The sequence below is a fragment of the Lipophrys pholis genome, assembly GCF_963383615.2.
Source record: "Lipophrys pholis genome assembly, chromosome: 4".
Classification (NCBI taxonomy): Eukaryota; Metazoa; Chordata; class Actinopteri; order Blenniiformes; family Blenniidae; genus Lipophrys; species Lipophrys pholis.
The window spans coordinates 21,059,704-21,084,357 of NC_137637.1; the positions used below are offsets into that span (position 1 = coordinate 21,059,704).

The 24,654-nt window shown below is 41.6% G+C and overlaps 4 protein-coding genes across 8 annotated transcripts in view; 2 read left to right on the forward strand and 2 right to left on the reverse strand.

The window, feature by feature from the left end:
- Positions 1 to 3,454: 3,454 nt before the first annotated feature.
- On the forward strand, positions 3,455 to 6,803 carry LOC308108356 (thiol S-methyltransferase TMT1A-like). Its single transcript, XM_080461209.1, has 2 exons — positions 3,455 to 4,018; positions 4,987 to 6,803. The coding sequence occupies exons 1-2, from the start codon at positions 3,524 to 3,526 to the stop codon at positions 5,218 to 5,220; spliced, it is 729 nt and encodes a 242-aa protein (XP_080317335.1). The 5' UTR covers positions 3,455 to 3,523; the 3' UTR covers positions 5,221 to 6,803.
- LOC308108357 (thiol S-methyltransferase TMT1A-like) lies at positions 5,682 to 8,506 on the forward strand. 2 transcript variants are annotated; one of them, XM_080461210.1, is made up of 2 exons: positions 5,682 to 6,312; positions 7,621 to 8,506. In XM_080461210.1, exons 1-2 carry the CDS (start codon positions 5,818 to 5,820, stop codon positions 7,855 to 7,857), a joined length of 732 nt encoding a protein of 243 aa, XP_080317336.1. In that variant the 5' UTR covers positions 5,682 to 5,817; the 3' UTR covers positions 7,858 to 8,506. The 2 variants fall into 2 exon arrangements, with proteins under 2 accessions (XP_080317336.1, XP_080317337.1); XM_080461211.1 differs by having other exon boundaries at positions 5,711 to 6,312; positions 7,687 to 8,504.
- atf1 (activating transcription factor 1) lies at positions 8,286 to 12,891 on the reverse strand. 3 transcript variants are annotated; one of them, XM_080461206.1, is made up of 7 exons: positions 12,708 to 12,891; positions 11,230 to 11,352; positions 10,984 to 11,081; positions 10,749 to 10,873; positions 10,252 to 10,434; positions 9,626 to 9,776; positions 8,286 to 9,266 (listed from the first exon to the last, which is right to left on the reverse strand). In XM_080461206.1, the coding sequence occupies exons 2-7, from the start codon at positions 11,350 to 11,352 to the stop codon at positions 9,122 to 9,124; spliced, it is 825 nt and encodes a 274-aa protein (XP_080317332.1). In that variant the 5' UTR covers positions 12,708 to 12,891; the 3' UTR covers positions 8,286 to 9,121. The 3 variants fall into 3 exon arrangements, with proteins under 3 accessions (XP_080317332.1, XP_080317333.1, XP_080317334.1); XM_080461207.1 differs by having other exon boundaries at positions 8,291 to 9,266; positions 11,980 to 12,878; XM_080461208.1 differs by having other exon boundaries at positions 8,291 to 9,266; positions 12,591 to 12,720.
- Positions 12,892 to 14,023: 1,132 nt separating this feature from the next.
- The window catches only part of dip2bb (disco-interacting protein 2 homolog Bb), a 41,676-nt gene continuing 31,045 nt past the window's right edge, over positions 14,024 to 24,654 (reverse strand). The window contains exons 19-39 of one of the 2 annotated variants that reach the window (XM_080461194.1): positions 24,306 to 24,442; positions 24,142 to 24,222; positions 23,933 to 24,060; positions 23,648 to 23,762; positions 23,322 to 23,523; positions 22,976 to 23,088; positions 22,720 to 22,743; positions 22,165 to 22,245; positions 21,934 to 22,057; positions 21,718 to 21,839; positions 20,968 to 21,079; positions 20,009 to 20,118; positions 19,431 to 19,561; positions 19,162 to 19,330; positions 18,901 to 19,071; positions 18,740 to 18,801; positions 18,566 to 18,623; positions 18,368 to 18,442; positions 18,087 to 18,261; positions 17,830 to 17,953; positions 14,024 to 17,142 (exon numbers count right to left, since the gene is read on the reverse strand). In XM_080461194.1, coding sequence (XP_080317320.1) covers positions 16,890 to 17,142; positions 17,830 to 17,953; positions 18,087 to 18,261; positions 18,368 to 18,442; positions 18,566 to 18,623; positions 18,740 to 18,801; positions 18,901 to 19,071; positions 19,162 to 19,330; positions 19,431 to 19,561; positions 20,009 to 20,118; positions 20,968 to 21,079; positions 21,718 to 21,839; positions 21,934 to 22,057; positions 22,165 to 22,245; positions 22,720 to 22,743; positions 22,976 to 23,088; positions 23,322 to 23,523; positions 23,648 to 23,762; positions 23,933 to 24,060; positions 24,142 to 24,222; positions 24,306 to 24,442 — 2,567 coding nt within the window. In that variant the 3' untranslated portion in view covers positions 14,024 to 16,889. The remainder of the gene's footprint in view (positions 17,143 to 17,829; positions 17,954 to 18,086; positions 18,262 to 18,367; positions 18,443 to 18,565; positions 18,624 to 18,739; positions 18,802 to 18,900; positions 19,072 to 19,161; positions 19,331 to 19,430; positions 19,562 to 20,008; positions 20,119 to 20,967; positions 21,080 to 21,717; positions 21,840 to 21,933; positions 22,058 to 22,164; positions 22,246 to 22,719; positions 22,744 to 22,975; positions 23,089 to 23,321; positions 23,524 to 23,647; positions 23,763 to 23,932; positions 24,061 to 24,141; positions 24,223 to 24,305; positions 24,443 to 24,654) is intronic. The other variant, XM_080461195.1, reaches the window with a different exon arrangement.

Here is a 24,654-nt window from a genome sequence, read left to right on the forward strand (position 1 = left end):
AGACACAAACAGGCTTTCCAAGAGTGTATGATTCATCATTTGAACACACGCATGCATACAAACACACACACTGTTTTATTCACCAGCTACTGTAGCAAGTGAATATCTAAAAGTAACTGGGTGCAACTTTTTAGTTGGGGAATTAGGTTATTACCTGTTGATTAAGGTGTGACCATTTATCCCCAAAAGGGCATTTACTTACAACCCTATACACTGTTAATGGTGGTCATTAAAATATTACTAGTCTGTAAATGTCTTGTTAATTATTGGCTCTGTTGATCCAAGTAGCATTTATGTACATTTGCCCCAGACTTTCTTTTTAAAAAACAAATCTACCCTGGATGACAAGGTGACAAACATGTTTAGTAAAGACTGACATTAACTCAATGACTCGCTCACAGAGAGAATCTTACAATATTTTGGGTTATTAGCTAAGTTATATACACGTTTAAAAAAACCACAGCTTTCGTATTTCACATAAAGATATCACAATTTAAATGTGCTACCTCACGAACCAGTTTCTATTTCTCACAAGTCTGACACGTCCACTGTGTGTCTCTCCTCCCGTTGTCCACCTGGAGGCAGTGGACCCACAGTTTTCCCCTCTACCATGCAACCAAAACCAGGGATTGCCATACAATTTTTGACTGGTCTATGTGGTGCATTATTCCACTGAAAAGAATTCAGTCACGTGAATTTGATGTGCGGCGCGTCCATGTACTTTCAGCACATTCAAGATTGTGTGCAAAGTATTGTGGGAATCAGGGAATTTGACATCTACATCTTTCCATAATGCAAACTTTTCATCCACACCAGTAAGCATGCCTAAAATGAACCAATGAGGTGACAAATAAGCAATCGTGTGTGTGCGGCTAGAGCTCATAGGACTTTTATCAAAGTTGCACAGAGTCCTTTCTGTGTGAAAGACTACAAAATAAGTGAGCAAAGAGAAGATACAATTGCACCCTGCTGTCAAGGGTGGCTGAGTTTCACGGCAAGACTGTATTAGCGTCCAGCCAGTTAGTCCACAAGGTCACCTAGTTGATGCTTTTATTTTAAGAATCTGATTTAATGTGAAATATTGCTAACACATTCAAACATTGCTTCAATTCATATGGTATACTGCTAAACAGTCTGTGTATACGGTCAGACCGCAAACAACAACTTGTAACTAAATGCAAATCCATGAGGCTATATGTAACAACTGAAGAAGAAAAAAAAAACAACCACCATAGCGACCATGAATGCAGGGTTTCCCGGCACAAAGCTTCAGGCTTTTAATAAGTGGTGTGTTTTGAATGCGATTCAACAATGTCTCCATCTAGTGGAAGACTTTTGAACTGCAGCTTCACGTCAAAAGTAAATTATTAGGCCTCCTTGTCAGAACTGTGAGCATGAAAGAGGAGTTATACTGTGCTGGAAGTCAAAACAGTTTTGGTGTTTGCGGTTGGCATTAGATTTGAAATCAAGCTTTACAAAATACGAGTGGGACTCCTCCAGATTCCCTCATAAAGGAATGTGCTGTTAATCTATTTCTATTTTCATCATAACATGATGAAACAAAATTCAAAGCAAAGGTTAGCTTCCAATTGACCAGTGTATCTCTAAGCTTTCTGCAATATTTGCATCTTCATTCAGTGAGTAACAAAATGTAAAAGGGAATATAAGGTGCATACAAGGTGTGGTGCAAATCTTGTTAATTCGTAAAAAAAATAAATAAATGAAAAAAAAGAAGTGGAGCTGTTTTATTAACACAATCGTGAAATTTAAGTTTAACCACTTTTATCTTGTTTGTTTTTTAAGAGGGTCACAGTCCTTTATGTGCCTTTAGTTCTCAGGTGGCACTTTTTGTGACCTTTTTGGAATCTTCCACCCGTTGGTGGTCAGTTTCTATCAGCACTAATGGTGTCACGCCCCTCTTATAGTTAAAAAAAGAAAAGAAGAATAGAGTTAGAACGTGGTCTTCTCTTGTCATACTTAAGCCATATTTAATCTTGGATATTTCCAGATTCCCAATGCCCCTGACCAATAAACAACTGAGAGGCCCACAATAGGGAACACGCGGGCTCTTACAACCACCACCAACCCATAATGGGAAACATTTTGGCTTCCAAAACCACCAAACCATCTGTCTGACATTGTTGCTCACCCATCCAAAAATACACAAAGCCTGCACTGGTGGCTATAACTGGAAGTGTATACTGAATAATTCATCACACCAGAAAGAGCAGTACAGAAACAGTGCAAATGACTATGAAGTTATAGTTGGTTTGTTACATTTTATGTTGCTCTGGTTCAAGTTTAGGTTTGACTATTTACCAAATATCAATAATGGCTGTCTCTGTATTAGTAGTTTATGTCAGCCGCATTGTTGCTGTACTTTCTTGTTCAGTACAGTTTTGCAACATCAGAGCATCCATTATACAGACATATACAATATGCATTGATAAAAGAACATGAGTTAACATTTAATGTTACATAAAGTACATTTTTCAAGTAACAATCTAGATTTGTCACAACTAAGTAAAGTAATTCCACAACTTTTGAAATGAGTAATTCGTGATGGTAAGAACAACTTCCTATTAATTTATTGATGACTAAAAGTTAGCAATTAAATATTATAAATACAAAACCATTTCAAAGTCCAGGTTTTAAACGTACCCACTACCTGCAACGTGATCAGTTATTCTAGGTGTGCAACTTGCCCATTTAAACAGCTATAACCAGTTTCAATTTTACCTTTTGATCATTTTATTGTATGTGGGTGTCTTTTTTTTATTTGAGGATAATGGCAACATTAAACTGATAGCACAATTATTTGAGGTGGTGTTAACACACAAATCCATGACATAATTTTATGCCTGACACTGTTTAATGTGAATTTGAAATGCTTTCTGATTGGATAATGAACAAGAGGAAACTCCAGAACAAGACACACAATTGCTCCCCACTACACCATCATCTGTTTGCTTTGGTCTTTTCTACTTGACTTTTTGTTTTTGATCATGTATTTCCCCATATCAGCCCTGCATGTAAACCAACATAATTAGGAGGGTGAACAAACTGGCTGGCCTATCCACAATGAATTAAACTCCCCCAACTGTTTGTTTTTCTGGATTTGTCAACGTTAGCTTACCTCAGGCGCAAAATAAACAGATATCGCTTGTTGGGGAGTGCCGCGCATAGACATATACATGTGTTTATGTCTATGGTGCCGCGTGCCACAGCAGGAAGTGACGTATTTGATTAACGCATTAGCCTTATATCCCTTAATGACGTATCCTCTCATATGTATCGTATATTACACAATAGGGGAACATGTGAAATTCATTAGGTTGATCAAAATAAATAGAATAAAAATAGAAATGCACCTGCGAATGGGCCGCGGGAAGCAGAACTCTGCTCCGACTGTCAACCTTTATTTTGAAGCCGGAGTCCCACTTCCGGTGTGATCCGGCCTTTAAAAAGAGGCTTGACCAGCGTCAACACGCACTTAGATGCAACAACTGTCAGAGCTGCCAAAATGAGCGTTTTCATCCAGTTTTGGACTTTAGTCACCAACATACTCTGCATTCCGCTGCATTTGATGGAGGCGGTCGGCCTGTATGGAGTTTATAAGCGCATCTTTCCGCTGTGTCAATCTCGGATTTCGATCAAGTATAACGAGAAAATGCACGACAACAAGAAGGACCTGTTTCGCAGTCTCTCCGAGTTCAAGAAACCCGGCGGGCGACTGACACTGCTGGAAATCGGCTGTGGCTCCGGTACCAATTTCCAGTATTATCCTGCAGGTTGCAGGGTGATCTGCACGGACCCCAACCCGCACTTCGAGAAATATCTGAAGACCAGCATGGACCAGAACGACCACCTGACGTACGAGAGGTTTGCTGTGGCGTCCGGGGAGGACATGGGGTCGATTGAGGACGAGTCCGTGGACGTGGTGGTCTGCACGCTGGTGCTGTGCTCGGTGAACGACGTCCAGCAGACCTTGCGAGAGGCACAGCGTTTACTACGACCAGTGAGCCCCCCGTCGCCCCCCCCCCCTCCCCCCCTCCCCCCCAAGCATAAATCACTAATATATCACTAAGGCCACTGTATCTATTGAGGATTAATGATTTGCCACAGAAGATTAATGACTCACTCAACAGCCAAATCATTATCATTTATATATAGTAAATGTTCTCTCTAAATTAAGTTAAAATAAAGCCTGACTTTTTTTTTTTTTGCAGGTCACTGCCTTGTTTGATTAATCCTCCAGGTCAGAATGAACTGAGACAGGCTATGAGAGCTGCAGATATCTCAATGCCCTGGCATATGAATCCCACCATTGTGTCAACATCAAGTCCAATAGAAAGCCTGATAACAGACGGGCACAAACAGGTTTACAGCAACTGGACTTTAGTTATTTTGGTGTGGACATTGTCTCTTTGAGATTATTTACAACCCTAAATTCTCATAATGTCTATACATAGTTAATCTATTTTATTGCTGCAGGGGAGTGACGGGCAACCACAGATAGACTATCGGCCTCTCGCCCACTGGCTATCTGCAGTCTTCGGACTGTAAGAGGAAGTCACAAAAGTCAACAAGTCAAACTTTTGCCCGTGAGCATATGGTGTCTTCTTATGAGCAATTTCAGTTGGAATACATTTATGTATGGAATGTTTTACTTTATGTTACAAATATGCTAAGAGGTGTGGGGGGGGGACACTTTCTCAGGACGTGTACAAGACTTTGTCAGTTATCTCTGTAGAGAACATCAGTATATATATATATACATGTCTTAAAAGACCGTCTGCCACATAACAGGATATACACAGGAGTTTTAATAATATATTTGACAGAGATAGATCAAAACTGCTTGAAATGTGCTTTCATTAAGCTGTAATTCTGTATGCAGCAGAAATGAGAGGATATCTATTGTGACCAATGGGCAACGACTATAACTGGAGACACTTCTTGATCTGTGTATGTCTTGTCTTGCAGGGTGGAGCCTTCTTTTTCTTGGAGCATGTGGCAGCGGACCCCTCCAGTTGGGTGCACTTCTTCCAGCATGTTCTCCAGCCCCCGTGGTACTACTTTGGCGATGGGTGCAAGATCACCCGGGAGACCTGGAAAAATCTGGAGGCCTCCGGATTCTCAAGTCTCAAACTGAGACACATCGAAGCGCCGTTTATCTACCTTATCAAGCCGCACATCATGGGACATGCCGTGAAATAAAGAGTGTTTGTATTCTTTGCAGCACGCTTCCCTCACTATCAGTGTGGCTATGCCAATAATTGAAGAAGTCTCTTGTGTGACACAATCATCAGTGATAGAGATACCGCCACTCACTTAGATACAAAAGTTATTTTTTTAATCTTTAAAAGAAAAAAATTTAGAATCCTTTTTTATTTTAAGAAAAAAACAACAAACTTTAAACAAAATTTGAAAATGTCAGACAGACAGAACCCTGAGCTAATTTTGTATATTGTTGGTTTGCTCTCCCACCTGTTTACCGGGAAAGTGACATGAACTAACCTGGTGTCTATCTGTAAGATGTTGGATTAACCTCTACCATGTATGACGCAGAAACTGACGCAGTACACTAAATAGCTTTGCTGTTGTGATTAATATCATTAAAACGCTTCATCCTGCTGCATTGGCCTTGTTTTTGTTTCATCTTGCGCCACCGTGTGGCCAAGCGGTGACGTTTGTCGGTCAGGTGTTCGGACTGTAATCTTTTGATCTTCTCAAGACGCCTCGTCTTCAGACATACAGCCACTTTTTTTTTTGTTTTGTTTTAAATTGTCAAAGAAGACAAAGGGAGGAGGACCAATGAAGTGCCTCATGGTGTTCTGCAGACTGGTTTGCTCGGCTGTCAGTCTGCCTCTCTATCTCCTGGAGGCGGTGGGACTCTATGCGATGTACAAGCGCCTCTTCCCTTTGCTCGCCTACAACATCACGTTTTCCTACAACGACAAAATGCACAGAGTAAAGCGAGAGCTCTTTCGAAACGTGGCCAGCTTTGCGGGCAGCGACGGTACACTTCGCCTGCTGGAGATCGGCTGCGGGAGCGGAGCGAACTTCAGCTTTTACCCGGACGGCTGCACGGTGGTCTGCACCGACCCCAACCGGCACTTTGACGCGTACCTGCGGAGGAGCATGGACGCCAACAAGCACCTGACGTATGACACGTTCATTGAGGCGTCCGGGGAGGACCTGCGGTCCGTGGAGGACGAGTCTGTGGACGTGGTGGTGTGCACCTTGGTGCTGTGCTCGGTGAGCAGCGTGCCGCGGGTCCTGCACGAGGCCCGGCGCGTCCTCAGGGCGGTGAGTCTCCGCCTGCTGCCTTCACGTGCAGTCGGAAATATGAAAGAGAGAAGTGGGAGTCATGACTGGATTGACCTGCTTTAGTGCTTTGGGGCAACGCACAACTTCAGCCTCGCGCCATTATTATCGTCCAGCCCCTTGTTCAGTCTGGGGGCAGCCTGTAAATATAAAGGTACATGGAACGATATACTAACAAAGCAAATTCAAGTTTTTGAAAATGTACTTCTACAAAGTATATATGGAACACGGATGGCACAAATGTAGGGTTTTTATAGGGTCACTGTTCCATTGATCCTCAGTCGCGGGGGTTTCAAACTGCAGTTGGCACTGTCACATCACTGGAAGGCCACATCAGTGTTACAGTCCAGTGGTACAAAGACAAAAAGCACATTTTAGTCTCAGGAAATGTTCTTTACTTAAAGTAATGTATGCAAATACAAAACTGAATATGCAATAAAATCTCTTCTGGTCAGACAGGTGACAAAACTACCAGTGCAAATACTAGTCACCACTAGACAACATCGTTAGTTTCGTCTTTCACCTCAAGGAGTTTTTCCTCTGCTGCTGCTTCATTTAGCAAACAGCAGCTGGGCTTTTTTGGGGGGGTTTTGAAGAATTGCATTTAAGAATTGAGATTCCAGTAGTCAGGTCACAGGTTTGGGACCTTTATTGTATAAGCTGCTCTCTTTATCCAGACTTTGAAAAACAGGAGCTCTTATCACTCCTGTTAATGCGCAAAAGGAGAGTGATTATAAAAGACAGACCGTTACCCTGACACACATTTCCATCTGTGGGCTTTTTAAGTTACTTATTAACCACAACAAAAATATAGGTCTTCTAAGGACATTCTCATGCAAACTCAGGAAAGGTATGCAAACTCCTTCCAGGCCTGGTTTTGAACCTTTCTCTTAAGGTGCCACCCTCCATTGAAACAAACAAAAGGAAGGGGCCTTGCCTGCTGCATATAAGGATAGAAATGAGGTTGTGTTTCATTCTGAAGAAGATTTTTGCATGTGATTGTTTAAATTAGATAAATGTGTACATTCAGTGCTGCTGATATTGTCTTCAGAACCACCCTTCCACTGGTCCACATCCTATTCACTTTTAGTATCAGTCAAACATTAACTTATGACCAGTACAGACTTATTGGTGTTTGATTCAGGATCACCTCATCAGCCATACATTTTCTTTGCCACTAGTCACGTGACAGTTCCAAACAATGATGCTAGTGAAGTAGCTCACAGAGGTTGCATTTAAAAAAAAAAAAAAATTGAAATTAAAAAAATATCTTTTGGCACTGTCTTTCAGGGTGGAGCCTTTTACTTTTTGGAGCATGTTGTTTCTGACCCCTCCTCGTGGACTTACTTCTTTCAGTATGTCTTTGAGCCTTTGTGGTACTATCTTGGGGACGGATGCACCGTCACCAGAGCGACGTGGAGAGACCTCGAGGCGGCTGGTTTCAGTGAACTTCACCTGAGACACATCGAAGCTCCTGGAGTCACTTTGATGATACGGCCACACATCACGGGTTACTCCATCAAATGACCATAAATATGAAATGATTAACGTTATGATCAACACGTGAAGTAAATGACTGATCACCTATCATGACAGCTGTGAGTGTGTGGGATAAATTAGACAGCAAGTATAGATTTTGAAAAGTGGTGAAGCATTGCCACAACCAGAAGCCACCAAGGCTCACAAATATACATTTTGAGTGACGAGTGGCCAGTGCGGTCGACTCGCCAGGGAAGATACAAAAACTATGACAGCGGCATTAAGTTAAAGACGGTCCTGAGAGGAAGCTGCTCGGCTTCACGGTGGAAGGTAGTTTGTCGCGCTGGCCGCTGCAGAAGGGGGACCTACACATAATGAGGCAGGGTGTCAATGTTACAGCTGACGTGTGTATACTTAATAATAGTCACTAAGATAATATAGTTCTACTGGCAAAACAATAATATATCCCTGTTTTTCAGTTGACATTTCATGAAGCAACATTTTTAATAGTTACGAGCATAAACTGCTATTTCCAAACCCAAAAGTCTGAAGGTCATTGATACACAAGAGAAAACTAAAAATCATACACGTGAAAATATATTTATTTACGTACACAATCAGCAACATTTCAAACATGTTTCGTTCGTCTTTCCCACCCCTCCCAAGATGTACACAATAAATATTACCTGGACACTGTGTTTTTTTTTTTTGTTTTTTTTTCCCTGATTGTCGAAGTAACTGCCGAGAAACAAACCACAACCCAAGTCATCATTTCTGTTACCCTTTCTGTTCCATTGCACAAAAATAAGGAATGACAAATGTAACATCTCCTCGTGGGGAAATGAGGGGAACTGCTGGTTCACAAAATAAACAGAAATTATGTCCGTGCAGTACAAAGTCAAAGTTCCGCAAATGCAATTATGTTTTATTTTGTTTTTAAGCCCAACAGCAACATCTTTAAAAACACAAGAAAAAGGGAGGAAAGGAATACATTTATAAACTGAGACTCAGTGTTAAAGCTCATCATTTTTATACCTCCCAGTATTAAAAATGTACACAACTATAAATGTTATAGTATTAGCATTAAAAATAAAAAATATAACAGCAGGTGAAAATGGTGAAATTGAAGTGATATTTTTTTCAATCACTCTTGTAAGCCTGTCTGCCAAAAGACACACAATTATCAAACAGAGTGAAAAAAACAACAAATGGAGACATTCAGCCTGAAATGAAGTGTTCCCAGAAACCCTGTCATGTCCAAATGGCTGAGCTGTGCCACCATGTCTCCAGCGTCTGCCTCTATTCAGCCACGCTATCCTGTTTTAACGCAGTAGAGATCCTTCAATGTCTTCAGTTCTTCAATCAGAGTCTTATTTTGGTTCTCAAGCACAGCTACGCGGTTTTCCAGACATTTAACGTATTCCTTTTTCTTCCTTCGACACTCGCGGGCTGCCTCTCTGAAAGACACATAAAACATGTAGTTTGTCAAATTGATTATGTAAGAAGGGCACCTGCCATGCAGGCAGTGTTTTAACTCATATGCCTTCATTTCCCCCAAATCTACATGTTCAAAAGCTACAATTCCAATGTAATATATGCAATCCCGAGCTACTCTATGACTAGTATTTGGTTTGTTTTGAAAAGGTAGTCTTCGGCAGTATTTAGCAAGTCATATTTAAGTAATACATTATCTGCCGAGCAGGCATTGGCAATGGCAAAGGTACGGTTGCTCACCTCATCAGTTGACCCCATAAATGAAAATTATATAAATAATCCACAAATCTAAGTCTAGCTCAGTAGTAAAGTGGGTTCGTACCTGTTTTTTGCGAGCCTGACTTCTCTCTTGAATGTTGGATCGTCACTCTTGCCCTGATGTCCCGCCGATGAGGTCATAACGACAGTCTGAGGCAGGGAGGTGGATGTGGACGCCGTGCGGATCTGATACGTTTGTACTTCCCCTCCTGTACCTGCACAACGTGGCAGAGAAAAATCACAGCAAGAGTCATGAGATCTGCCACAAAACTTAGATCACTCGAAACGACAACTTTCTAATACTATACATACAACAGCAACTATTGTTTTTTCATCTCACATAGCTCAAAACGGGGCAAAGAGTAACAGCTAAACACAATCAGTCACCAATGAACCTGACTTAACACGCATGTCTTTGGATTGTGTTGAGGAAGCTGGAGTACTTAGGCAGAACATGCGTACTCCACACAGAACGGCTCGTATCCCGGAACCAAATCAGGGGTATTTTGCTAAACACTTACAAGTGGCGCAGTTTATACTCTTTGCAGCTTAATCATAAATGTAACTAAAAAAGTGCCTGGATGTCTTTTAAATGACAACCCAGCTTTTTTTCCCTAGATGTTGAAATGTTATCAAGGAAATAAAATATAAACAAAACAGACTGAGCAACAATGAAACGATTTTCCTCACCTTGTACTACGACCTGATTGCTCGGCACCAGAATCTGTTGGCCATCGGGCATCTGAGCGTATTGAACGATGGTGGCGCCCTGTTGGGCTGCAACAGAGTTGGCCATGGTGACGGCCTGTAGACTCTGAATGGCTTCAGATCCTGGAGTAGTCAGCTGGATTGCGCCATTATGGGAGATGGCAACTGAAGCAAACACAAAGATGGCACACATATTTTTGAATGTATAAGAAAGAAAAATATTTATTGGTGTGAACGTCATTCATTAGATATGTAAGATAACACATTCTTGAGTTTCCAGCACATCTGCTACTCAAACTAAAACAAATTGGACACAATCATCAAGATTGGTTATGACAATCCACTTGTGAAAAACAAGTATAACTGTCATTTAAGAATTTACAAATGCATACAGGCAAATATATTCTCAGTTTCAATGGTCAATAGATCCAACTTTGGTCTCATGTTCATTTTGTTTAAAGTCAATGAATTGTTCTTACTGTACTGGCCAGTGCTGGTCTGGTAGATCGGGGTTGTTGTAACACCGGTCACTCCTGTGGATGACGGGCTATCTTTTCCCTCAATGAGTGTCACTTCCTCAGCGGAAAGCTCATTTAGGATTTTCCTACAAGGTCAGGTGAGAAATGCTTTAACATTTTCACTTAAACAGATGTTAATGAAACAAGAACTGTGTTTTTCTGTGGTTTCAGGGTTTTTTCCCCTCCTGTTTGTTACCTGTATGAAGGCCGTCTTGCCAGAATCTCTCTGGTCTTCTGAGTAGTTGTTCCGCTGTCTGATGAGTCCTGGGAATCTTCACTGTCTGTACCATGGTTCTATAAATCAGAACGTAATTAGATTAAACGGGTGACTCTGAAAATTGCTTAGTTACTTATAACAGCTGGCTTGGCAGTTATATGTATATATACTTATATATACTTATATAGTCATAACTATAGTGGCATGAAAACCAGCTGGTCTCACCTGGATACTCAGCACCTGCGGGGACTGAATGACGGATGACTGTGCAGACTGGATCACCCCTTGAACCTGAAACTGACCCCCTGGCAGTTGTACAACCGCAACAGAAGAACCTCCCAGTGACATCTAAAGAGTTAAAAATAAATAAATAAATAAAATTTAAAGTACTGTTTATTACACATTGAAAAACATTTCAGAGTTTGTCTGTATGAACACCACACCAACATTGAGATATTTTCATTAACAACTTATATTAAGTCAATCAAAATGTTTCTTGTGCTCTAAAATAAAAGTGTTTCAATGATACAAGTGTAAAAGATCGATATAAAGAATTGAAATATTTACATTAAATAGTGTAGGGGTGTACATGTGATGTAATTTATGCTGCAATGTGCAATGACGTGTGTCGTTTTGAGTTCATACAAAGTGAAAGCCCTGACCTACTCAGATACTTTGTCCTAAAATATCGAGCCACCAAATGATATGTGCTGATAAGATGATAAATTGTACTTTTTATGGTACTTCAACAACATCTAACAGAAAGTTTAAGCCTGACGATTACATACATTGTGTAGCTGTATTGACTGGCCAACCGGACACTTGTGTTTTCAGTATGAATTTGTATAAATTACTGTGAATAATCTGAGTTTCTGTTGGGCTAATCTGAGAACAGAGGAAATGGCAGTAGAAACTGCATGTGAGAGAAACGTGTTGTTCTTCCATAGTAACCGAGAAGAAACAATTCAACATTACCTTTCTGTTTTGTTATTGTTTAATGTTTAACAGTCCGTGGCTGCATTACCCACTCCGCTGTGGCCTCCTAGTTATTTATTATCGCCATCAGAATAAAACCTGAACCTTATTAAATCACGGATTATTGAAGCAAACAACAGTTTCTTCAAAAGTCAAAACGGACATGGCAACGAAAAGGCGACTTCCTCTTTGGTTCCGCCGCATTAGCCAATACAACTAACGTGAACGTGTAGTTACGAAACACTCGGCAAACACTCAATACTCCTATTTCTGTCCTTATTCAAATGTGACGTTTAAAAACCGTGTACGACTACTTGTTGCACAACGAGTCGATCGAAGTTGGAAGTTTTTTTTTTTTTTTTTTTTTTAAAAAAAACAACAAAGCTAGTTTAATGGCCGCTAACGTTCAGCAAAACGGGACGTTCAACCCGTTTAAAACGCTACAAAACCCGCCGTGTGCGCGCGGTGTGAGCGGCAAGTTTCGTTCCGCGGATTCACGGGATGGACGAGCTTTTGTCTCCGTGAGCAAATATGTGCAACTCTGTCACTGGCACGCAAGTCGCCGCGTCAATAGACGTCAGCGATACGGGGAGCCATTAAGCTAACTACACCTTCCCTCTTCGTGAAAAGCGGCGAGGAGTTGACGGGAACAGCAGCCGCCGCCATTACCGCCGCCGCGTCGGAGCGGACGGGCGCAAACATTAACGCCGGCCGCAGCCATTATTTACCTTTCCGAACGCCGCGTGAGTGCTCTCGTTCACCGCGTGGACTTCGTGCAACTCGTGTGTGAACTTTCAACCAGGGTGTGACCAGAGAAAAGTTACTTAGCAGCAGTGGCTAACGGCTAAAAACACAAAGATGTCTGTTTAAAAAAAAATAGAGCTGACCACTTTTTCTTCAAAGGAAATGGGCGGGGCTTGCTTTTGAACTTATGGGACGTCACAGTGCCTTTGCGCGTTGTGATTGGTGGAGAAAGAGCTTCACTTTTAATGTGAGTCACTACTGGAATGTTTATTTAAAACCTTGAAATCTGGTGACTGCTGTCCCTAGTTGTGATTCTAGGCAAAGTTAAGGGAGATATTTTAAAATAACCTATTGTTTTCCACGTCTCTGAGATGTTCTTATGATCTACGCAACTTAAAGCACAATGAACCCCCCAAAACACTCTTCTGAAAAAACTCAAAAATCTCACACTGAGCTGTTTTTAGTTTACCCCTTTATTATAAAGGGGAAACCATAAAGTTTATCATAAGGTATTATTGGAAATGGTTTTCTAGATATCCCAGCAATAAAAACAAATTTTTCCAGATGCATTTTTTTCTCCAAATATATATATTTATGTATATACTTGTGTATTATACTTGATTATTTTGAATATACGCAGTATTCTGACTCTTTCATCAACTGCTGTTAAACTCCTTTAGGAGATGTACAATTTGGCCTGTTCATACAACCGTACAAAAATATGCGTTTATTATGCATTGAAAACTGGGACTTCCAAATGCAACTTTTGTGTGTGTATGGAAGCATATGTATAATTAAAACTGCAAGCAGCATTGAACGGGTCCTTGCACACCCACGCAAGTGGTGCATGTTGAGATTTGGTGCACGTCAGAGTGCGATGGAAATGTGAGCTAACTATTACATTTAAGTGTCAAATTCTGTGGCTCACACAGCACTCGACCGAGATGCCCCACTGCCCCTCTCCCAAACTAAATTCACCGTTAGTGTGCAAATGACCCAGTGTGAGGTTTGTCAGCAGGCGATCTGTCAGCCTGCCTGCTGCATACAGCTCACTGCAGGCCCTGCGTCTGTCTGTCAGACCCGACACATCAAAGTTCAGATGTGTCTTTTGATGAAAAGTCATATACCCTTTTCATAGGGTAGGACGGTTGTATGAACAGGCCAAATTGTACATTTTGTTTAACATCAGATATTCATAGTTAATGAAAGAGTCAGAAATAGCTTATTACTCTACTGCATTTTTTTATTCAGACTTTTAGTTGTGTAAACTGACAATAAATATGCGGAGACCTGAAATGATTAAATGCCTCTGTTTATTATGTATTACTTATACATAAAGTATAAAACAAAATACAACAAACAAAAATAGAAAATAAGTGAAAAAAAATGGACTGGGTGTACCATCTTGATTTTTATTTTTTTTAACCATGTGAGTTAAAACGTCCTCCGAGCATTAGATATTTATCAGTGGACTACACCCTCTCAGAGTTAGATTAGTTTTCAACAAATAATTAAAATACAACATACTAAAAGTGCATACACAAAATATTGACAGGACAACTCAAGAAATGAATAGTTGTAAGTACACTACTGGTTAAATTTGATCTGTCCGTTGTTTTAATAGTTACAAAATGTAAAATGAGCATCGTGTTTATTTGTCCAGACTGTGCACACTTTGAAATTAAATTGCACTGTCATCGGGATTGCATAGTGTGTAAGAGTTTTGACAGCAAAAGAGTGGAAACCAGAGGGAGCCCTTGTAGACCTCCCAGCAAAGCAGGTAGATGGCAGATGGACACTGGCTGTCAGTCCCCCCTCTTAATGCTCGTTAGGTTTGCAGTAAATACAAGGAGATTCATTCTGACGAATGCCTACATTTTATGGGTACTATTCACAGATTGCACCAAGGGACCACCTGGTCCTTCCCTGTGTTATGACTTTTGTTCCCTGAATATACTGTTTCTTACATATTGATCTCCCCTGCTTATGCCTTGAGATGAGCTGTGTCACAAGCCAATTTCCTCTTGCGCTCAGCTGAGTCATGCAAACATTCCGCTGCAAATGTAGGATGCAATGTTAAAGCTAAGACGAAGTGCTGTTAAGATTTTCTTTTTGTGTGTAAAATAGACACTGGGGAAAAACCCCAAACGCCAAGCTGAGTGGTCTGTCAAATTATTCCCACTTCTAATGTAACATTAAAGATGAGAAATTAAAAGTCTACGCAGCAGTTATCTACTGTAAGTACCAGTAGTGCAAAGTGCATTAACTAAACAATGATCATTTCTGCATACCGTGTATGGTTAAAGATCCTTCTAGAGTTGTGTTTGGCATGATTGAATGTTATAATGGGAGAACTGCAAAAGTCTAAAAACAACAATAAACTATTTACATTTTGAACATTAGGGGTTCATCACTGAAATACAGTATAATCCAGTACAAAGAAGCAAATAATCATGGCAAGGAGCACAGGGAAAGCACAAGATCTCAGGAAATCAAATACATTTTACAAACACATCTTTGATGCAAATCGAATGTTTTCACCCTTTTCTTTTTTCATACATCATCTTTGTTTGCCAGTCGAAGATGTTTCAAATGTGGCTCAGCTTTGCATTCACAAGTGCTTCGAAGTCCAGTGATTGAAGACAGAAAATAATCCAGATATATGATGCCTTGCCTCGACTAACTACAATACCAATGACAAAGCTTTCGGAATTCAAAGTAACTATTTACAGAGTTGCACAAAGACAAAACACAGTAGCAATTTTGAATGCAGAGAGGAAAAAGGGCCAAACTCTTCATTGCTTGCACTGTTACGTAACACAAAACTGAGAGAGTCATGATGGTCCTGCAGCACAACATACAGTGGTGATGAATTAGATGAAGAGTTGTGGGCCTGCCCTGAAAACAGTCATTGGATTGATTTTAGCCTTCTCCACAGACACTTTTTTCCAAGTGGCCAATAGAAAAGGTTTCTGGTATTAACAGTGATAGCCCTCCAAATAAACTCTCAAAGCTCTTCAAACTAGTATAATATATGCTCCTGAAACCATTAGTTATAATGCCTCATTGTTATAATAAAATAGACATTTTTTTTGAGAAAGTGCAACGTTACACCTAACCTGACTAACAATGCTTTTAAAGTTAGTTATCTTTACCCATAGCTATATAGATATTATCCCAAACACAAAAGTACTTTCAGAACTGTTAAATCTTATTTACAATCTCCTTTCTGCTACTGTTATCATCCCCCAGCTCAGTTAACTATCCAGAAACCAACAACTGGGAGAGGTGAGACAAACCTTTATACATTTTTACAAATAAAAACATCTATACATTAACGTACAGTATCGAAAATACAAGGAGACTCTCATAGGTACAGTACAGAATATGGCCTCTTTCCTTTTGTACTTTGATTCCTTTGGGCATCTGTTAGGAATTCCACCACTAGTCAAACCCAATGCAGAAAACACAGCCATAATTAGGAAATATATTAAAAATCAAGATAGGAATGTATGGCTGAAGTTTTATAAGGCAGGAAATATTATATCAGGGCAGGGAAATCTTTTTGGTGTCATTATTAAGGGAAAGAAACAAACTTTCTGAGCAATACATGCCAGCTGAGGCCATCTGTCCTCCTATTCATCCATTAAAATAAAAAAAAAGACCAATGTCACAAGCATCTGTGTGCGTTTGTCTGAAAGCTGCTCATACAAAATAATTCAAGTTGTTGATTTAAGGTTTGTAACTGTGCAGACAGACAAGGGAACATGTTTGTGGTGACTATAGAATAATATGACGGGCCTTTACAAAGACCTTATTACAGTATTCATTACAAAGTTGTCCTGTTATAAGTGCTGTTTTGCCCTTTCATTAAAAAGTGCAGCAGGGATTTTGCTTTTCTTTGCAATAGGCAGTATTGCATTTGACTTCCGTCCCATTTTAAATAATTCATCTATAAAAACACAGTGAACAACTCCAAACATGGCAGATCCAATCACAGACATGCAGTGGCGAAGATATGCTGGTGTCACACAGGGCTTGGTGTTAGTACATGTGGCTCATGCTTTTATCTTTACACCCTCAGCCAAGCCAGAGGTTGAAAGCCTGGATGATGGCGGCAGAAGACAGTAGATGGTGGCTTCTCAAGCCCACAACACCATGAGCGCTCACATGTTGTAAGCAACATAGATGGGATCCAGCTGGTCGGCAAGGAAGGAGTCACGCAGATGCATGCGTTGCTTTTCTCCCCTGGAGTTGATGGGTATCACCCCCGGGTCCACAATGACCACGACGCCCACAATGAGGTGGTGCTCCTCCAGGACCACGTTAGTTATCAGAGGCACCAGGTCCAGCGCGTCCTGTTCTGAACCACACAGCTCTGACACCACCACCAGCAAGTTGGTCCATGTAAACACAGCACTACAAGGAAGAAGGGAGAGATGCAGGACAGCAGCGTTAGGTCGGCCTCACAAAGATTCATGGTTGACGGTGGCACAATAAAAACGTATGAGGGGAGGAAGCCGAGTGGTTAAATGCATACTTCACTGGGAAACTGTTCTGATTTGAAAAAAATATTAGGACTGTACTGTATAATTGTTTGGGAGAAAAGAAAGTTTCTCACATTATTAACTGCAAGGAAAAAGTTGACGATTTGTAACTTTGTCTGAATTGCATGATTATCTCCCATAAATAACAAGATGATAATTATTTTTTTTTTTAAATCTTTCCTGAAAAATTCACTTCTCCGCAATATGATCATCCAGTGTTGACAAAATCTACTGCAAAGTGAGAATGGCTTCAAAAATAGAATAGAAAACATTATAACTATAATAACAAAAGGCAACATTATTTTCTGTTTGACTTTCTTAAACTGCATATATCCAACGAATCCAGTCTTTTTTAATAAACCAGATCTACTGTGAGCACTACAGATAAAGCTCTTCACAGTCGCTCATGAGAACATGTTCTACTTGGTAAATGAGCAGCTGACATTTTAGAAGTGGACTTCACAGTCAAGATTGATGTTCCTATGAAAATGACCAAAAAGTGAGAATAAGTGTGAGGTAAGTGAGGTCCTTTGTTTAATATATGAGGAATATTTCCCACCTCTCAGCAATACTTCGGTGAGCTCGTGACACTGAGGTTTCAATGTCAGTGGGATGGTAGCGCAAACCTCGGAGCTCCAAAGTCTCGTCCAGTGAGCCAACCACAAAGAGAGCGTCGTGGCGGTCTGAGCACAGAAGCGCAGGGAATGGAAGTGAGCAACTACATTTATCCGACAAAGCAGAGGGAAATGTATATCTGCCTCCTGTAAGACAAATTAGTATATAACAACCACGCCAGACTGATCAAAGTCTATTTACCTCCACTTGCATCTAACAGCTCTGTCCTCTTCACGAAACCCAGGTATCCAGTCCGAGCCCATAAGGTCTGCGGGTCTCCAAAGCTGAGCTTCGTGTTGAAGTGATCGGCCTGAAGACTCTCCTCTCCATAGATGGTGTAGTAGCCACTGGCATTGTGAGGGCTGTTGACCCAAATCTAGAAGACAGAGGAGCACATACTGGTTCGTTTTGCTCGAGCCACATTGCGAGGAAGAGTGTGTTGTGTTGTGTTGTGTTGTGTTGTGTTGTGTTGTCTCTTTCACCTCTCCAAGGTGAGAATCTCCAAGTGGGCCTCTCGTCTCTGGATTGACTATTATCACCCGAACACCTGGCAATATCTGTAAGTAACATACAAAATGACCCTAATACTGAGACACTGAGGAATAAACTAGTAAAATATTCTTAACTTTACACTTCAGACACTGAGTGCACACAACATGAATTAATCTGAGGTTTCCCACCTTTCCAGACTCCATGAGAGGAAGACTCTGAGGAGCTCCTCTCTCCACCAGCCTCACTCTAAAAGAACAAAAGCACATTGTGTTTATTTATTTTTGTTACACAAGAGTTTTAAGGTTTTTTAATAGAGATATATATTTTTTTTTCCATCTTGTTAAAGACTGATGTATTCTCACCTGTCATGACGCAGAGACTTCATGTCCACGTACACAGTACACGGGTCTGGACCAGTGGTGCCCTATAATACACACAAAGCAGGCACAAAACAGCTTTTACTGGCTCCCATTTCAAGTATTAATCCAAGAGTGCTTCTCTCAGAGAAGCTAAGTGGGAGTACCTGCAGGCACACCGCCAGGTTCACTCTGGAGCCAAAAGCAGTGCTGACAGCTCTGGACGAAAGCCCCAAATCCTTAAACAGCTTGGAGAAGGAGTGTGAGAGGGCGAGGCGAGGGCGTTCCTCCGCTATCACCACACAGCTTCGCACACATGACAGGTTCACACCGCGGGCCTGAAACACACCCACACACAGTGATGATCAAACGCATGGCTCAGCTTTGGTCATGAGTCGTGTTTCTCTATCTGTACGCAGAGTTCTCACCTTAAGTAACTCGGTCTGTGTACCCAGTCCTTTAGTGCAAAGCTCCATGACGGAGTAGGAGCAGAAGGTGTCTCTGACGCGATACTGACTGAGTGTGCTCAGCCACAGAGACAAGCAGCTCTCCAGCTCAAAGGGAGGAATCAGGATGGACTGGTGACCTGAGTAAACACTGAGGCAAGAAGGATGACGGGAAAGAGTAAGAATAACAAAGCAGGCAAAAGCCAGAGACACACACTTCTGTATTAGCTGGATGTGATGTCTCACTGTACCTTGCGAGGCACCACAAGACAAAGCCCAGGCCACAGTAAGGATCCAGGCAGATGGCTATTTGGCGGGAGGAGTACAGCTCACACTGAAGCTTTATAGAGCGACAAAGTGCACTGACAGCTGCATGAGAGATCTTATAAAAAAAAAAAAAAGATTCACATTTCAGAATGTAGCTTCTGAGGGTTTCTACAAGTGAGACTCACATCATGACCTGAAACATGGATATCGTTTAGGAGAAGAATACCAGTGGAAATTTTCCAACCATTCCAACTCAGATTTGTAAAAACTATCTTGCGCTGATTGTCCCTGGGGGTGTTTTCCTGGATATTGTAAAAAGCTATGGTTAATTGAAGTTATTTAACCTTTTATTTTCAAGCAAAATTTGACTGCACCTTACACTGCTAGCCTTAGCGACGCTTAAACTTCTACTAATCACTCTGATCATGTGCAACAGGCACAGAGATAAATATGGAGGTAAGTGGGTACACATGCACATCAACTATCTAATTATTTCCTCCGTTGATGGAATCATGCTCCTAGTGCTTCAGTTCTCCAAAGACTAATCTCTTGTGTGTCTCACCTTGACCCCGGTGAGCATGCCTGTAGTGGACACACTGAAGTCCAGATAAGCTATCATCTCTGCTGTGGGCGGCTTGTAGATCTGTGGGGGCCGGCGACGAGGAAGGTCGTCTGCAAAAGAAAGCAGAGCAGATTTTACAGGAAACAAAGTCAATACGACAATATAATCAACAAAAATCACCTTTTTTTTCTTTTCTTGCTCGTTACTATATTGCGATAAGTTTCCAAAGCATCTACAACTCTACGCATTGGGCAGTTTTAATAAATAGCTGACTTCCAGTTGCAAACATTACAGTAATACTCCGCAATGACTGACACGAGCGTTTCTGACAGAACTGGATACACTGTCCTGACTACCCCTCAGTGCTAATGAGCCTTTTGTACTGTCTTGGGTTTGCCTCAGTAACTGGAAACAAAGTGCACCGAGTTCAGAGAATTGTTTTCGATTTCATTTCAAAGATACAATATGTACTATTTATGTTTAATATGACCTAAACAATGAGACAAAAAAAGTCCTGATATCATGTCATAGATGTGATTTATGATGCTGGTACGACTACAAAGGCCAGCGAGGTATCCCAACTTGCCCCAGCCTCTTTAATCCAGCAATACAAGTTTGCACCACAAGAGGGTGTGTTGAAGAATAAAATGCATTTTTATAGCACTGATAAATAACTAGAACACTAAATCCTGTCTTTGTTGTTGTGCAACAAACTATTAATGTATCATTAGGAAAGTTTCCATTTATTGATCTATCATTTTACAACACATAACAAACCTGAAATTTGAATAAAAGAACTGCAACAATATCATGCTGCCCTTCATCATTTGCATTACGACTGATAGATCACAGTGGATTTTGATTATACTACTTACATCTTCAAATGCATAAACATTCAACAGTATTGACAAAGTTAATGCAATTGTTATTGTTTGGTCAGTTTTCTACCGGTGCATTACCTGTGTCGATGATTGTTGGCCAGGTTTTGATGTTCACAGAGGCAGCAGCCTCTTTGGAGCGCAGAGTCCTCATGAGGTTTTGTGTCGTCAGGATACAAGCAGCTTTACTGACCTGATAACGACCCACAAGCATGAATCATATGAATACGAGGGTCTGCTATAAAGTGCATGAACTTAAATGTGAAACCAAATAACACATCTCCACAAACACAGTGAAGTTTAACATTTCAGACCTATTTCATCACCAATAATCTAATAATGGCATCTTTCTGGCCCCATTTAATGTAATAATTTACAAAATGTAGCCAGTAATCCAATGAGTTATTTTACATACTAAGAGCAGCATAAAAGAAATCCTTTCAAAATGTAATAATACATATTGGTTGGAATAGTAGTCATAATCATTCATTGAGGATACATACTACAAAGCACGCTCTCTCAATTATGGTTGAACAAAACTTCTTACTACTTTATTACATTATCTGCAAATTATCCCATTATTGGTTGTTACAGACCTATCTCACTTGCATGTAGGTTATGTAACAGAGGTCTGGTTGGAGCATAAGAGGTACTACAGTTTTATTCTTTTAGGTGGCAGCATAAGTTGTTTAATGTTTCCTAGTCACAGACTGTGTTATGTACAGATGATGCTGCGAAGAATAAATCAAAGACCGCACAAGCACTCGCAGAAAAATCTCTGAACACAAACAAACAGACATTATTGCGAAAAGAAAACGAGCACCCGCTTACATCAATGATCATGCGGACGGTGGGCAGCGTGGCTGCCAGGTTCTGAGGGTGCGGAGGCCTGACGTTCACAGGCACACATCCAGCGTAGAGACATCCGTAGAAGGCGGCAATCAAATCAATGCCTGACAAAATATTGGAGGACAAAGACTGGCATGAGAGGAGAAGGAAATGACCGGGGTTGGTTTTATCGTGTTTGAGGTGGTGAGGTGAACCCACCGGGAGGATAGAGCAGCACTACGTTCTCTCCAGTGTTGATGCTTCCTTTCTCACTGAGCGCGGCTGCTATCTTTTCTGCTCGCTTGTGAAGCTGGACGCAGGTCGCAGTGCCCACTGTTACACCCTGATGGACAAGACGGACGAACATAACTCGTAGAACTGCATTTGAACTTTATTCCATTGCACTCTTTTTCCTGAACGTTGATGAGTTGCTCTGGACAAGGTGTGTACCTTTGCGTTTAGGAGAACGTAGAGGACGTGGTCCGGGTCGGTCTGCGCCCTCCACTGAAGAGCTTCTGTCAAATACTGATGCTGTTTATAAACAGAAAAAACATAAATGGAATTATAAACTACAAATATGAAGGTGCTAACACATCCATGGGGGGCAGAAGCAAGAAGATGTGTTATGCTGATGGAACATCTTAATTTATTACACTGAAATCGAAAAAATAAAGCAGTGCTTAAGATGCACACCTTCGTAAATAGCCGTCTTGCATACATTTATAATTTATATAGTATTAGCAATTTACACAAAACACTGTGAGCCAATCCAGCTCTTAAAGTAATGGACAATAACTTAGGATGTGAAAGGGCCATTTGTAATTAAACAAGGGAGACGGGAAGTGCACCGCTGGTAACAAAATGAAAACCTTCAAAACATGCACATTCTTGCTTATATAGAAATGTAGCACGAGCACATAAAGTAAAACCACAATACAGCAATTACAGCATGATCACAATAAAGATGGGTGTGGGGAACATGCCAGAAGAGGCCATTGTTCTTACCATCACAGTGGGCCACATACAGAGCTAAATCCAGAGAGAGATGAGAGCACAGAGAGAGGAGAGTCCAGATTTTTCTATGAAACTGAACTCTTGTTGAGGTTCTACCACGGTTACAGTGGCAGGGGGAAGTCATCAAATCTCAATATTTACCACTCTAACACACGTCACGCTACAATGCAGTTCATCAGTTTTCACATTCAGAGTTAGGGGTCGGTCGGTCAAAAGTGGCAAATGGATTATTTGAACTTTGAACTACCTTCCGGACGAGATCCTGGTCTTCGATCATGCCGAGGTCCCTCCCAGCTGCCTGGGCTATCCTCTTCCCCGCTACCAGGTTACCAACCATGACGGATGCTGGGCCCACACCAACTGCAAGAGCAAACTGCAATTAGCACCTGCCAAAAATTGCCAAAAAGCAATCTCCCCTGTCCATCGGAGAGAACACAGCTTCACCGCCACCCTCATGTGAACCAGTACAGTAAAGAAATAAAGAAACACTTAAACTATGGAGCCTCTCCAGGGAGGATTTATTCTGGAGTAACCTCAGTGGAAGTCAGCCAACGTTATTTTGGCATGCGGTGCGGGGGGGGTGTCAGACACACCTGGCTGCTTCTGGCGGGGCTTTGGCAGGTTGGTGACACAGGTATGGGGACACATCAGGATGTTGCACGGATGCAGGCTGCCGTCCAAGAAGAACTGCTTGGTGTCAGAGATGTGGATGCCACCCAGGGGCGTCTTCGGTAAAGTGTTGGCCGGGACCAGAGCCAGACAGTAGAGGCCCACCTGGTGGATGCTGTCGATGGCCTGCAGAAGACACCAAACACGGATGACTTGGGAGTGGGTCTATCTTACTTATGAGTGGCTCAAAAGAAGATTTCTAAATCGGAAGCCTGTAAAACACGTGAAAGAGGCTGAGGAGGTGATTTACCTGCAGCACTCGGCTCATCCACTGGAAGCTGTCTTCTTCACTGGCGTCGGGCCTCTGCTCTGCCACGATCACAACCCTCTCATCGTAGAACACAGTTATTGAAAACACAGCGATCCTAACAAACAGAAACAAACAAACATTTAAAAAAAAAAAATTGTATTTGCTCATCTGCTTCCAGGTTCTTGTGAAATTGTCGGCCTGCTGTGTGTTTGTTGGACCACCAGATGTCAGCCCTTATAAATTAGGATTCACACTTGTTATAACTGTAGGAGAAAGTCCCCTCACCTTCCACGGTACACAGTCTTGACGGGCTCCACGGCGAGCGCGGTGGCGACCAGGTCGTCAGCATTGTGTCTCCGCCCGCTCACCATCAGCAGACCCTCAATCTTACCCACCACAAAGATTAAACTGCCCTGTAGGGAGGGGGTAAAACACAGCAACGTCATCGTACAGTTGGTGAGAGGACAGCAATTTCACCAGGCTCTCCAGCTTACTGGGCCAACGAAGCCCAGCAGTCCCGAGCGTACGAAGGGGATCTCGCCGATGGGGACTCCGTTAGCGTTGACAGGGATGACCTGATCAAAAAGAGAAGACGTTAGAGGTAGAAGGTAGTGTGTGTCTGCGCAGGTATACTGGGGGTTTCCCTCTGCTTTCATACCTCAAAGGTGTTCTTGGTGAGTCCGGGAAGGCCGTAGTACATGGTGCCTCCAGCACGGGAGTTGATGATTATCTCTCCTATTTCGTCTGTTTTACATAACTGTGGCGGGCCGTCCGGCCTAACGATACACATCAGAGCTGGAATGCAAATACAACAGCAACTTCAAAAAAATGGCAAATTGACACTAAGCTCATTTCATTTCTAGGCCCACTTTGAATAGTAGGGAAACTAGGAAATATTTCACTTTTAAAAGGATCCTCGGTTACTAGTGAAGCCTGATTAATATTGTTCCTCTTGGTATCAGGAAATTCTAAAGTATCCAGGAACAGGATGTATCCTCTGTTTGAGG